At 51.0% G+C, this 14,575-nt stretch overlaps 1 protein-coding gene across 41 annotated transcripts in view; it reads left to right on the top strand.

Moving 5' to 3' along the window:
• Positions 1-14,575, top strand: part of Celf4 (CUGBP Elav-like family member 4) — a 280,589-nt gene that overhangs the window by 252,719 nt on the left and 13,295 nt on the right. For 12 of the 41 annotated variants that reach the window (XM_031365203.1, XM_031365167.1, XM_031365179.1 and 9 more), the window contains exons 4-10: positions 816-941; positions 1,206-1,285; positions 1,515-1,658; positions 2,709-2,856; positions 4,425-4,574; positions 8,176-8,241; positions 9,460-9,543. In XM_031365203.1, the coding sequence (XP_031221063.1) occupies positions 816-941; positions 1,206-1,285; positions 1,515-1,658; positions 2,709-2,856; positions 4,425-4,574; positions 8,176-8,241; positions 9,460-9,543 (798 nt within the window). Of the gene's footprint in view, positions 1-812; positions 942-1,205; positions 1,286-1,514; positions 1,659-2,708; positions 2,857-4,424; positions 4,575-8,175; positions 8,242-9,459; positions 9,544-14,575 lie in introns of all 41 variants that reach the window. The other 29 variants (XM_031365160.1, XM_031365183.1, XM_031365166.1 and 26 more) reach the window with 4 other exon arrangements.

The following is a 14,575-nucleotide window of genomic DNA, read 5'->3' as shown; positions in this document are numbered from 1 at the left end:
AGGACTTGTGCTGCAGCACAAAGATCTAGCATTTCTCTCCAGGGAGCCATCTGGAGATAGGATGTGGGGAGGATAGCCAGACAGAAACCAATCTCACAGGCAGAGCAGTGAGAGAAGAGATGGTACAAGACACATTTTGCAATAGGCGGTCGTAGAAGAGGAGTCTGCCCTGGACCCTCCAAGCAGAGCAAACGTCACCAGCCAGGGTTTCAGGAAGACAGCCTATTTCACCCCATTCTTGCACTAGAGAAGATGGGGTTTAGGGAGAGGAACGGCACATAAGGCAGCCTAGATGACTCCTGTGCCATAGGCCAGAAGTCAGACCCGGGACCAGGCTTCACAGAGAGAGAGCTGCCTTCTAGCAGGAGGAGGCAGAGGGAGTCGTTGCTATCAGTCTCTCGCTCCTCGCTGACGCCAACTTGCTCTGGATGCTCTGCACCCCGCACCTCCCACCCTCCCGGCCACCACCACCACCCTGCGCACTCCGTAATCCCGCTGCTTCCAGCCAAGCTCCTCTTTCCCTCCCCACCCACCTGTGACTGTGAGCTCCATCCCTTCCTGCGGAGCTTCTACCTCACCCCCCGCCCCCCTCCCCCAGTTGCTTTTGCTCTGGCTGAGTTCCTTCACCTCCCGCCAAGCTCCTCCCGCCCCGTCTCCGTTTGGTTGTGAGCTTCGCCCGCTTCCGCCAAGCTCCTCCCCTACCCTGTTGCCCTCCCTCTCTGGCCTCGCCCTTTTACCGGCGGCTCCTCCCCCTGCCCCCTCCCCTCTGTTCCACCCCTGGCCCGGGTAAGCATCTCCTTATTTTGTTCTAGAAGATAGAAAACTCTTCGTGGGTATGCTCAATAAGCAACAATCTGAGGACGACGTGCGCCGCCTCTTCGAGGCCTTTGGGAACATCGAGGAGTGCACTATCCTGCGCGGGCCAGACGGCAACAGCAAGGGTGTGTGTATGCGCATGCTCTCACAGGCCTAGGAAGGATGCTCATGTGGTCAGGTGGTCCTTGAGGAGACCAAGAGAAGAGGAGGCCGTGGGTCTCTCTGCTCTGTGCCCCTTTCTGTCACTGTCTTTGTCCCCTTCACATTTTATGCTCATATTGGGGGTGGGGGGGACGTCCTCTCCGCCTGCCCCGTCCGTGTCCAGTATGTCTCTCTTTTCCTTTCCCTGGGTCTTCAGGGCCATGACTCAGCCTGTCTTATCCATACAGGGTGCGCCTTTGTGAAGTACTCCTCCCATGCCGAGGCACAAGCCGCCATCAACGCTCTACACGGCAGCCAGACCATGCCTGTGAGTGTGACCCTCGGGGTGCGTGCAGGGTCTCATCAGCTTTACCACTGTTTCTCAAACCAAGGTAGACTTAGGTAACCTAGAAAAGATGGGGTTTAAACTTGGTACCCGTGGGTGACCTCGGTATAGTACCCCACAGAAGCATGGGGCGGGGGTGGGACGGCCCAGGGCAGGGACTCTGGGAGTGAAGACTGGAGCAAGCAGATCTCATGTGTCACCCTGGCTACAGGGAGCCTCCTCCAGCCTGGTGGTCAAGTTTGCAGACACTGACAAGGAGCGCACAATGCGACGGATGCAGCAGATGGCTGGCCAGATGGGCATGTTCAACCCCATGGCCATCCCCTTCGGAGCCTATGGCGCCTACGCTCAGGCAGTAAGTGAGGGCAAGGGTGGGCAGGGGGTTGTTCTGGAGTTCCCCTCGCCCCAGACCCAGAGAACAGGGATGCCTACCCAAACATTGTTCTGTCCCCAGAGCAAAGAATGTCAGGCACAACCCCAGAGAGCGTAGTCTCAGGAATTAAGGCGAGAATCCAGGTAGAGGTGGTTTCGAGGAGAAGGAGGAGGGGTGCTCTCCTTATTTTCAAGGAGGAGTTCCCAGAGAAGACCCTTGATAGGGTAGCCAGATGGTTCACCGCTGCACCCCACCCTCTTCCAAATCAATGTGAAGGCTAGAGAGCACCAGTGCAGTAATGGTCAGGCGGTTTGGCCCTCACCCCACAAACTCTACTTACAGAGGTTTGCCTCAGTCAACTCTGGAATTGTGAAGAGACCCAAAACCTCAAGTACCCACTCTTCCCCTGCCTCTGGCCTCAACAACTTGATTCTTCCACAGCTGCATCCTCTCTAAAACACTGCCCTCTTCTACCTCCAGACTTGTAATCATCATTCCTGCATGGCAGTGCTGATGTCCTCCAGGGTTCTGGCGCTAACCCTTCTTGAGCAGAGTCTAGCTCTGACCATTTACAGCAGCCTTCCTGGTCCCCACTCACCTTTGTAATAACATTGGGGGGGGGGTGTCTAGTCATGTTTCTCTTGTCTCTCCTATGTGACAAATTTGAGCAGAAATTTACCCTGTTGACTGTATATGGCTCACCCAGCAGGTCTATAGGAGTCTGGGTGCTATTCCGCAGAATAATGTGCCTTACACAGGCTGGGAAGCATCTGTAGAGTGAGGCCCCTCCCTTCACCCTGCAAAACAGATTTCCAAAGACCCTACTGTTCCTTTTTAAACCAGCCAGTCAGTTCTCAGGAAAGTGGAGACTTAGGCAGGCAAGGGGGAGGCCTCAGGGCTTTCTAGGGGTAGAGACCAAAAGACTGTACCAGGTCCCCGAGACCCAGAAGTTGGTGTCCAGGAGCTGAGCCCCTGGTGGGAGGGCTGCCCCCCTGGAAGCTTGTGATATTTTTTCCACTCCCTCTGCCCCAGCTGATGCAGCAGCAAGCAGCCCTCATGGCATCCGTCGCACAAGGAGGCTACCTGAATCCCATGGCTGCCTTCGCTGCCGCCCAGATGCAGCAGATGGCGGCCCTCAACATGAATGGCCTGGCAGCCGCACCTATGACCCCAACCTCAGGTGAGCCAGTCAGTCTCTGACGTGGGGAAAGAATAGCAGGACCCAGGCTCAGGCATCATTATAGCTACTAGTGTTTGATTCTATCGTAAGAACACATAGGGTCTAGGCCCAAGTACTTTGTCTCAAACATGTTGTAATCCGTAGGTGCCCAAGGAGAGATGAGATATGGGTACCATGAAATCCACAATAAGATTTCGGGGCGAGATAGTTTCTCTCAAGTTGTTATTCCTTGGTCCTTGCCTCATTTTTATCTTTATTAACAACTAAAAAGACAGTGACATGAAAACATTCCCCTTTGAGGTTCAGCATAGCTCTGCCTGTACAGTTGCCATGATGGCCTTTCTCTTTAAGCCAGCCTTGATGAGTGGACATTTTCCAAGAAACTACACAACCAGCTAGAGAACCACATGAGTCATCCATGGATGAGCCATGGAATCAACCCATCTCACAAAACATGTTTTTGATTGGCTCTTGGCTTTTGCCCAGTACAATTTTGCCTCCCACCCCTAGGCTATCTGGCAATGTCCACAGACATTTTTGTTTGCCACAGCTCATAATAGAGAGTGTTAGCTAGCATCTAGTGTGTAGAGGCTAGGGAGGTGCTGCTACACATCTCACAATATGTAGGTCAGCTCCCTATAAAGAACTATCTGGCTCCAAATGACTAAGGGGTCAACACTGAGAAGGTCTAGGCTCTAAATTGAAGGATGAGCTGATAGGCTGGGCTCACTTTGACCAAGTCTTCTGGCTCTCTGTACCAGACCACAGTGGTAACCTTCCTAAGGTCCAACTATTCCTTTCCAAGATCAAAGTTACAAAAGATTGAGATATCCCTGGGCTCAACTAGAGCATCACCCTATTGCATAGCTCTGGTCCCCAACCTCAGGGACACTCATGGGTCTGGGAAGTGGGTCAGCCTCACTACAGCACAGAGACTGATGGTTTCCATCCTGTGGGGCCTCAGCACAATAACATTCCTCTATCTTGCTATCCACCACCTAGAATATGGAATGTGTCATCTGGCCCTAACACAATCATCACTACCATGACCATCACTATTGCTTCTGCTGAAGGAAGCCAAAGGGGGCTGACATTAGACTCTGAATTGTCATGTCTCCTTCAGTGTAAGGATCTAGAAATCTCCTCAGGTTGAATAGCAAAACTTCCTGGGAGAGGCAGATAAGCTTTCCATGGACCCAGAAAGGACCAGCCAATCCTGACTTGGCTAGAGTGTACAACAGCGACTGAAAAAGAACAAAGGGCTAAGTGTGGTCAGAGTCAAGGACACTCAGGGTAGTTTATGTGCTCCAAGTTCAAGGATAACATTCAGTGGTTAGAGAAATCTTCATGGGGTAGGGGCTCTACCTTGAACAATGAAGAATGTGAGATGAAAGAAAACATTAAATTTAAGAAATTAAGCCAAGGCATGGTTTACCGATAAGATAGAGTAGTTGTATGAGGGTGAAAGCTGTCCTAATGTCCTGAGAATTAGCAACGTAGAGCTCCATGCTCAGCCTTCTTCACCTTTGCCACCCTTGCCTTCTTTCTTCCCCAACCCCCCAAACCAGGTGGCAGCACCCCTCCAGGCATCACTGCACCAGCTGTGCCTAGCATCCCGTCCCCCATTGGGGTGAACGGCTTCACCGGCCTCCCCCCACAGGCCAATGGGCAGCCTGCTGCGGAAGCTGTGTTTGCCAATGGCATTCACCCCTACCCAGGTAAGCTCTTCCTTCCCCAGGCAGCAGACATCTTGTCTATTCTTCCCTGGCTTACTGTTAGAAGAAGGAATACACAATTTCAGCCCTCTGCTTTGCTCCGGTGTAACCACAAACGTGACAGAAGAGGGCCAGCCACCTTCCTGTTTCAGGGACCCTGTAATGAGAGAGAAAGGACCAAAATCCTTACGTGGGGAGTGTCTTCTTGTCAATAATGAACAAAATGCTATTCCAGGGACTATGTGCAGGAAGAAAAGACACAGGAAGCAAATGTACAACCCAGGTAGAAAGAAGAGGCGAGTAACTACAAATTGATTGTGAGCTTGAGCTGTAATAACTAGGAGGGCAGGAGCTAAAAGAATAACCACATTTAGTGATAAGTAACAAAGGACTCATTGAGGAAGGAACTGAAGTTTTTCTTTGACGGATCACCTAGATAGTACATTCCAATTCAGCACTTCGGACAGCTCCCTCCTCGCCTCCTGTTGGACAGCTCCTAGGTCTGTGTTCAGGAGGTGAACTGTGAAAACGAAACCCTTTTCTGATAGCAGATTGACTTTGCTCCTGTCAAATTAAGTGGAACTCACATGGCAAGAGCATGCAGCTGCCCTGAAACACTTCTTCTTTCTTATACGAAGGATGGCAGGTACCAGGGAGAGTCCAGAGTCCTTGACTAGCATCATAGAGATGTGGCTGTCCTCCTTTCTGGAGATCAGAGGAAGAGACTCAAAAGCCAAGTCTTCACTAGATTCTAGGATTCCAGGACATTGGATTGGCCCGTAGGAGGTCAAAGTTAGGTTGAGAGTTCAAGATCCACCTTCCTACTCCATCTTTAAACAGCAAACCTGAGTCTGATCAAGAGGGAATGTTCTCTATTGAAGATGACTAGAGAATCAAGTGAAGTGAGAGTCTTGCAGCCCTAGGATGAGCTAGTCCTGGAGACCAAGAGGCAGGAAAAGGCCTGCTGGGAAGGGGCAGGGTTGTTAGGAGGTAGATCCAATAAGCATAAGGGGCCAATCTTGTTAGAGCCCAGGGGATTGGGTGTGCTGTTTAAAGATGGGGACTCCTGCCTGGCACAGGTGGGCAAGGAGGGGCTTGGCATGCAGGAGGCAGAAGCGACCCTGCTAATCTCAGGCCTGTCGGCTGGGAGATGCTCCTGCTGGCACATCTGAGTATCTTCTCCCTCCACTCTTCCCTTCCTCTAAGCCCATCTGGATCTCCAATTCCATCCCCACCCTCACTGACATCTGTGAACCATTTTTCTGATGGAGCTTGGAGACGTTTCTTTCCCCTATTTGTAACAATCTGCCACATCCTATAAACAATTCCCTGACACAACCAGAGGAGGAATGAAGGGAAGGAAAGGAGAAATGTAGTACATTAAAAAATTAATTTACCATCTTTAAATGCGTAGTTTGGAGCCACCGTAATGAGCGAGATCCTTCAAAATGCTCACTTTTTGGCAGTTACTAATGAGGTCGTTAGGCAGAGAAGCAGAGAGGGGTCTCTTCATGCTTCTCTCCAATTGTTAGCCCCACTCGCTTCTCTGTTCTCCCATTTTGCTCACGACCATGTTGGAAGTACATAATGTGTGTGGTTTTAACGGCCACGCACAACCCTCAAAGAACTGGCTCTGACAAGCACCAAGAACTATTTATACTTTCTTCCCAATGCACTGTTTACTGAGCTCCTAGCAATATGCTGGGCACTGCTTCTAAGTTGTGCAGATTGTTTTGCACATTGGCTTCAAACTTCGTGCAGTAAGAAAAGGGCACCGGTTTTAACATGTGCAAAGGTGTTGCATGGGTGAGCATCTGGGAAGATGGAAACAACAAACCAGATATGGCTTCCACCCTAGAGAGCTCAGAAGAAAGCAAAGGAGACAAGTGAGAGGGAGCAGAAATTAGCTCTGCCAAATATCACAGCTTGGAAGCCTTGGCTCTAGCCTCCAGCATGGGAAAATACAGGGATTGGACTTTGGGTTGGGACAGTCTTGGGCAGGAAATAGCTCATAGGATCCATGTTCAGCTTCCTCCTGCTAAGCAAAGCCCCACCTTTTGTACACACACACACACACACACACACACACACACACACACACTTCCTAGGAGGTATTATATCTGTCACCTTCGTGTCTCTAAAGACTTTTGTCCCAGGCTGTTCTCAAAGTTCTTCTGAATCCCAGGTGCTGTTTTCTGGAGAAAAATTAGCCAAAGGATCTTTGGACAAGAGCTCATAAGGAAGTGGGAGTTCTCCTTACTAAAGCCATTGAAGCCTGACAGACAAGTTAGCTTGGCTGGTGTGGGTCAAAAGGCACTTGATCCCAGGAGGCTTTTTTTCCTGCCACCTAGGGTTTTTCTGTTTCTTTCAAACATAATGGGATTGGATCCTCCCAGTGTGTGAACATCTATCTCCACACATCTTCCTGGGCCAGCCCTTTCCTCCAGTCAACATCACTGTCCTTGGTAACCAAGGGCTGCACACACTGCTGGCCCATCCTTCATTCTTCTACTGAGATCTTAGCAACAACAAAGGCCAGAGATAGAGCAAAACTGTCCCCAGTCCAGTTTCCCCGAAGGTCTTGCTAAAATTTTGATACAAGGCTCTTCTTCTGGCTCCTTGATTTCTCTGGGAGTTACCTTTCTCCAAGTCTTGTTGGCAGACCCAAGGGGAGTGATTTATTTTACTTTCTATTGCTGTGCTAATAACCATGATAAAAAGCAACTTGGGAAGGAAAGGGTTTATTTGACTAAAGTATCAAGAGCTACAGTCCAGTCGGGGATGCCAAGGTAGGAACCTGGAGCACAGAACTGAAGCAGAAGCCATGAAGGAGTGCTGCTTAGTGGATTGCTCCCCATGGTTTGCTCAACCCACTTTCTTATACAGCCCAGGACCACTCGTCCAAGAATGGCACTACCCACTATGAGCTGGGCCCTCCTACATCGATCGTTAATCAAGAAAATGTCCTACAGACTTGTCTAAAGGCTGGTCTGATGGAGGCATTTTCTCATTTGGAGTTCTTTAGATAATTCTAGCTTTGTCACATTAACAAAAAAAATAAATAAATAAAATAAAACTACCCAGCACAGGGACAGAGTATTGGGGTGAGTCCTCCTGGAGCCTTTATTTCACTCATATGGAATCTATGAACTGGTGTTGTTCATTTGTTTTAATTTACTGGCCCTACATTCTTCTGGGAACCTGTGAACAAAAGGCCCCCCAGCCTGAGCATCCCTGGCTCCTCCATCCTTCTTCAAGCCAGAGCCATCATGTCTCTCCACCCAGGCCCTCATGGCCTGGCATCTCTTCCCAGCTAGCATAAGCTCCTGCATGAACTGACCTCAGCCCCACTCTAGGCCAGCATCACTATGCACTTCTCAGTTAGAAGGAACAACTGTGTAGCTGCTCAAGTTTCTGAGTGCAGAAGAGAGAACTCCAACAAGATCCAGCTCTCAAGGTGCCTGTCTCATCTGCCCCGTCTCAGGGACAGCCTGTGGTGATTAGAGAAGGCTGCACAGCCACAGTGGTATCCCTTCAGGCACTGTGGGGACAGGGGCTCATTTGGGTGGGCATCACTGACCTCTGCTCTCTTGCCTTCTTGCAGCACAGAGCCCCACCGCAGCCGACCCCCTGCAGCAGGCCTACGCTGGAGTGCAGCAGTATGCAGGACGTTAGTATCTGTGCAGCCCCTTGGCTCTTTCACTCCCTGTACTTAGGTCTCCACATACCTGCACCAGAGGTGGCCTTCCTCTTCAGATCTGGCCACAGCTCTGCATAAGGAGGGGAGGGAGTAGTAGAGGCTCTAGATGGAAGAAGAGGGGGATGGTGCTGGCAGAGACATTGATGGAAGACAATCTTCCATCACTACTGGGGCGTCTTCTACCTCAGGTCTCTTCATGGTGCTGTGGCATGGGGGTGGAGGGAGTTGGTGAGCCAGAGTAAAACAGTGACACGTTTGATTTTCTGTCTGCATCGCACTGATTGCCAGGACCAATGTGCCTGGTGGTCTCATGCTACACAGCCACGACACAGCTACCTACGTCAGTTGCTGCTCTGTACAGTTCCTGGTCTCTGACCCAGAAAGCAGAGGCCTGGGTTTGAGAGGAGGAGGGACTCTGGAGGGGAAGCAGGCTCTCCTCTCCAGGCAAACAAGATGGAGTCCAGAGGAGAGGCAGCAAAATGGACAGGCAGGCAGAAAGAGAAGGCCTGGGGCCAGCAGGCCAGGTGTCACAGAACCCAGCCAAACTGTCAGCCAAGCCTCTTCCTTTGTCCCACCAGTTGGCCACATACTCTTTTCATCCCTTCTCAGCCTGTGCCCACTGTCTGGCCTGCCTAAGGCACTTCTTCTATGGCTTTGGAGATCTAGTGACGCCCCCTGTGGATGATGGGGCTACTTCACAAGGTCAGAGCTCAGGAGAAGCAGTCCTTGCTCAACTGGCGCCAAGACAAAGCTCTGTTATTGTGGGCCTATCCCAGCTCGAACCTCAGGCTCTGCAGCTGTGGGAGATGGGCTGGGCTGCCAAGCCAAGAGAGATGGTCCTCCTGCCCTCCCTCTGACCTTTTCCAACCAAGCAGAACATCAGGTACACTCCTGGGGAACACACATCTGTACTCCATGAGACAGCACTTTACCTCCCACCAGGTATCATTTGAGCAGAAGTGAGGACAGGTCAGCTATGACTGTTTCGGATTAGAGTTGCCTGCGTGCCCATGTGTCCCAAACTGAAAGCTGCTTTCTGTGAACTGCCTGAGCTGCTGTGCACCTTGTGTCTGGTGGCTCTCACTGACACTGAGCTCTCTCTCTCTCTCTCTCTGTTCTGGCTTCCCACCCTGTCTGTGTCTCTCTGCATCCTGTTGCCATCCCTTGCCTTTCTCTTTGGCTCTTCAGCAGCTGCCTACCCTGCTGCCTATGGTCAGATAAGCCAGGCCTTTCCTCAGCCACCACCAATGATTCCCCAGCAACAGAGAGAAGGTGAGTCTCAGCCTCTCCCTCCCCCAGTCCCTGAAGAACCTGCTTTACCTTGGCTTCTGGCCTCTCCAGGCCTCTGACAGGACCTTGGTTAGATGTGTGCATAAGAGTGGGTGGGAGAGCTATAGAGCCAGAAGAAGAGGTCCTCCTGCACTCATACAAGGAGATGTGCATCCTGTAGGCATCTCTGGAAACCAAAGTGGTACCCTGGCCCAGGGGCAGATGACCAGTGGCCATGCCCCAGGGGCCAGCAAGCCATTTGAAAGCCACCTTCCCCACACCCCACCATCATTTGCCAGTGGTCTGATAGAGCTCACACACAAGTACTGTGGTCTTTAAAAACCAACCCTTGAGAATGGGAAGGCTGTTTCCCTCCTGCAGCAAGCCTTTTTAGTCACTCTTAAACAAGACCTAGGAGAGGTTGAGGATGTATTTGCTGGTGGAAGCCTTGCCCCTGCTCCAGGGAGCTCTCAGCTCTATGGAGATGGAGAACACACAGGTTCATTCCCTGGGCTGTTCATTTGAGGTCCATGTGCTGTGTTCCCAGTGAGTGAGAGCGGAGCGGGGGGGGGGGGGGGGGGGGGGGGGGGGGGGGGGGGGGGGGTGGTGAGCTCCAGCAGTGCAGCAGCCTTTGCAACCCTGAGCACAGGGGAGGAAATGGTGACTAGTCTGAGGTGGTCAGGGAAGTGAGGTGCTGTAGGAGCAAGTAGAGGACACCTGTCTTCCCTAACTGGTAAGACTGGGCCAGTGTGGAGGGCAGGGAAAGATAAACGCTCGTGGATAGAAGGGCTAAGCAATGGAGGCAAGTCTGTCCTGTACAGGATACACATACTCTCCCAGTGATTGGGAGAGAGTGGCGGCACTCCTGGATAGACTCCATGGGCAGGATGAGGTGTCTGTGGTTACAATGCAGGTCTGGTGAAGAAGGATGCCCTGGAAGGTTGTGTGTAGTCGTCGGAGTGTTGGTAGAGCAGAACAGGCAGGGCCGGAGCCTTGGTAGAGACTACATGCTGTCACTCATTGGGTTCCCTTCTAGTAACCAGAGAGTCACAGAATTAGCCAAAGAGGAAACTGTATGAGCAATTGCCTCAGAAGCCCTGCCACAGAAAGCTGGGCTTGAACAACCGGGACATCAAGATCCCATCTTCTTCACCTCCTAGAAATAGCAATCCATACAAAACCTATCCCAGACGTCCACAAGGCAGGTTCCATTGGTTTCCAAATGTCAGATGTGTGGTCGCTGCAACTGATTACACCAGTGATCTGGGGTTTAGGCTACTCCGAATGGACTTTGGGAGCCCACTGATCCAAATGCCTTTGGTGAAAGAGACCCTTAACAGACTTGTAGCCCCTGAATGATTGCAAGTACGTATTTCAAACGATATCCCCTCTGGGTCTGACTCCTGGATTGGTCCCCTCCTGCTTAGGTGATGCCACACAAGTCACCCCACTCCATCACTAACACAATAAAGACTGTAAGGACAATTCCTTAGAGAAATGTGCATATCAACTCACTTACCTCTGCTCTCCTCTGCCTCATGCAGCAGATGTCTACACACAGCCCTTCTCCACCCAGTTATCACCTCCAAAGCCCCACAGGGGATGTCCCATGCATCAGACAGCTCTGAGGGCTGCACCATCACATTTCCCCATACCTGGGACCCGAGGTCTGTGGGCTTTTCCCTTATAAGCCCTGTGCCCTGCAGTAGCTGAGAACCAACTTCCACTGTTGAGTTGGGCAGTGGGGAGCCCAAACTTCAAGGCCCTGCTTCACCCAAAGAGCCTTCCCTGGATTGTGGCCCTGGGGCCTGCCTTCCTGATGCCCAGACCTTCCTCAGTTAGGTCAGAGCCATGAGGGATGGACCAAGTGCTGCCGTTCCAGGCCCAGAGCGGAGAGCTGTGCTCAAAGGCCACACAGCTTTCGTTACTTGCTTGTCTCTCACTACACTCAGATCCCTTAATGAATGTGTCTTAAAAGCTATGCATCCCCAAACCCTGCTGCACACTCAAGTGCACACAAGCATACAGACACACACACACACACACACACACACACACACACACACACACTGCATCTTAGTGCCATACTAATGTAGTATCTTAGTACCATCACACATGACTGCTCTTGCTACCTTCTTTAAACTCAAGTCTCCTGCTTCCTGGCCCCCTGCTCCCAATTCCCATTCTCTGCTACCCTGTGGATCTAGCTGTGGCTTTCTTCTCATAACTTTTCCAGCTCTGTGCAACCTTAGTCACACCCTGCTCCCCATACAAAGCCCTGTGCTGCAGTCCTCTTGGAGTCCATAGTCCTTTCCATAGACCCATCCCTTTGCCCTGACCATGATATATGAGCTCCCTAGGGAAGCAGAAGGCAGGAAGGAGTGGGACCTGAATGCAGAAACTGACAGAACCATGGTGCATACGCCATTGGGTTAGGACATTGGGAGCAGGTTTTGGGCTTGGAAGGAGGAAGGCTCTAGCATACAGAAGTGGGGAGTGGTGTGTGCTACAGGTAAGGGATATCAGGAACAAAAGACATTACCAAGCATAAGGTGAGCCTAGCGCCCAGGAGATATGAAGAAAGGCGGGACAGAGGCAAATAAAGCCAGGTCCCACTGGATGTATGAAACCTGGATAGGAAAGAAGCCTGTATTCCCTCAGCTCCATTGCAGTTGATCTCTTACAACATGCTCACCTCTTCCAGAACACATTGGTAGCTGGGTAGGCCCTCCCTGCCAGCTCCTAGTATTTGAGTTGAGCTTGAAAACCAACAGACCCCCGAGCCTGTCCCTTGGCCACCTGTTGCACGGATGGCACAGGATCTCTGGGATGACAATAGCTGCTGCTCTTCCTGGGTCTACATGTGGTCATGGAGCGCCACTTTCTGTCTCTGAAGCTACATGTCAGCATTGCTCTGTGTTGAGACTGGATTCTGTGGATGAAGCAAAACAGAAAAAGTTGGGGTGCAGGATCATTGTTAATTATGGGGACAATAATTAACAGTGGCTCCTAACATCCCAGTTAGGGTAACATAGGAGGGAAGGAGGGCATCCAGCCACATCTTGCAGATAGCACTGAGGTGATGTCTCTAAAGGGCCATAGAGGAATCTAAATTTGGAGTCAGGGTCCCAATTCCAGGACTGGTTTCAGCATGGGATAGAGTAGAGTCATCAAGGAAGACATGAAGAGTATGGATGAGAACAGGAGGGAAGGCGTATGCTGGACCTCAGGGAGAGACATGGATGGGAGAAGGCAGATGGCCCTGCCATAGTGAGTGACCTTATTGTTGGAGAGAAAACCTCTCAGATGTGGAGAGAGAGAGAAAAAAACTCAGCCTAATACAGACTTAGGCCACCAGAAAGGAAAGGGCAGAAGAAGTCTCATGGAGCTAGAGTTTGGGAGAGGATCTGGAGTAGTTCTGGAGGACTCTGACTTAGATTGGTCCTCAAGGGTGGTTTCTTCCTCCAAGGTGGCCCTATCAAGGGACCATCAAGAGGTACATTCAGTGGGCACACCATAGCAAGAACATAGACTGGTTGGAGCAGACAGGATAAGGGAAGGGCCGCCAAAGTCTGAGTGGTGGGAAGAAGCACACCTATGCCTGGTTCTGAATGCACCATCCACTGACAGAGGTTCTAGGAGAAGGGGCTACCATGGGTAGGAAAGGTCAGTGGCTTAGCTTTAACAGGCAAGGGAACCTTCTTCCAGCTCTGAGCCTGGAAGTTGTGGTGTAGTTGGGAAGAGTTAGATAGTGGGAGGGCAGAAGAACACTCAGAGCCAGTTATTTGCCCCCATGGTAGATTATCTGGCAGCCCCACTGGTCCTAAGTGAGTAGGACAATACATTCTGGCTGCCCAAGCCATGTAGCTGGTGGCAAGGCACGTTGGTGTCTCATGGCCTTCACTGGAGTTCATGTTTAGACATCATCATTGAAGCGACCTCAAGTCATCTCAAAGTCTAAAAGATGCATGGCAGGTGTTTTTTAAGATGACAGGACACAGGCTAGAGAAGGTTTCCACTTAAATAGTTAAAATTAATCCTTTGACCATTGTAAAAGAAACGGCTTTATCTGTAAGTTCCAGGAACACAAAGTCCCAAAGAAGCCTGGAAAGTTTGGGTTCAGGACAAAATAGGCAGAAAGTAGAGCTCACATTATGAACGCCACACCCTGAAGGTTCATATCCTGGCTTCACCCTCCACCTCCTCCACCACCACCACCAACACCAACACCACTACTACCAGATGACTTAATCTCTTTGGAACTCAGTTTCTTCCACTGCAAAGTAGTGACAGTGTAGCTAAGCCAGAGGATGCTGCAAGGTTGGTGTGAGTCCCATACAAAGCGCTTAGGACAGCCCAAGGGTGTTCCCAGGGCAGAAGCATTCTGGCTGCTGTTCACATGACAGGAGGCAGCTCAGGGGTGCCCTGACACTCGCAGAGCCTGAAGCTGTTTCTGTGACACGTGCTTGATCGGGAAGGGAAAATCTTGTTTTCTGCCATCAAGACTAGGAGGGAATGTAAGGTATGGATCACGGTAGCCGGGACTTTGGAAGGAAGCTATGTGAAGACTGCAGACCAGGCAAAGAACCGGGCCTATGTACTGTCCCTTAAGTTCTCTGGCCAGTCTGAGCTGAACCTGAATGGGAGAGAAAGTGAAGTGTCACCAGCATAGGACATAGACTGAGCGGGAGGGAATACCCACCAACTCTGTGCTCTTTCCTCAGCACCTCATTTCCAGGGACACAGCTGATCTGGTTTTGGCATAGTCACCCTATTCTCTAATTGACTCTGCCAGCCATTCCATCCCCAGAGCTGCTAGGGGGCCCGCTATTGATACTTGATAAAAGACCACCTAGGCATAGAAAGATCCAGTGACTTGCCCACTGCCAAGTGGAGATTTGAGCTAATAATTAGGGCTTAGTAAATGTCCCCCATTCTTTGGAGGTTGTTTCTTTAATGCACCCTCACACCCTAGCCCCACCCTCCCCTCCCTGCTGCACTGCCTAACTCACTCACCTTTCCTCTGTCTCTTTTT

This window comes from Mastomys coucha, unplaced genomic scaffold (assembly GCF_008632895.1).
Source record: "Mastomys coucha isolate ucsf_1 unplaced genomic scaffold, UCSF_Mcou_1 pScaffold13, whole genome shotgun sequence".
In the NCBI taxonomy this organism is placed as follows: Eukaryota; Metazoa; Chordata; class Mammalia; order Rodentia; family Muridae; genus Mastomys; species Mastomys coucha.
This window is presented reverse-complemented; position numbering and strand designations above follow the sequence as displayed.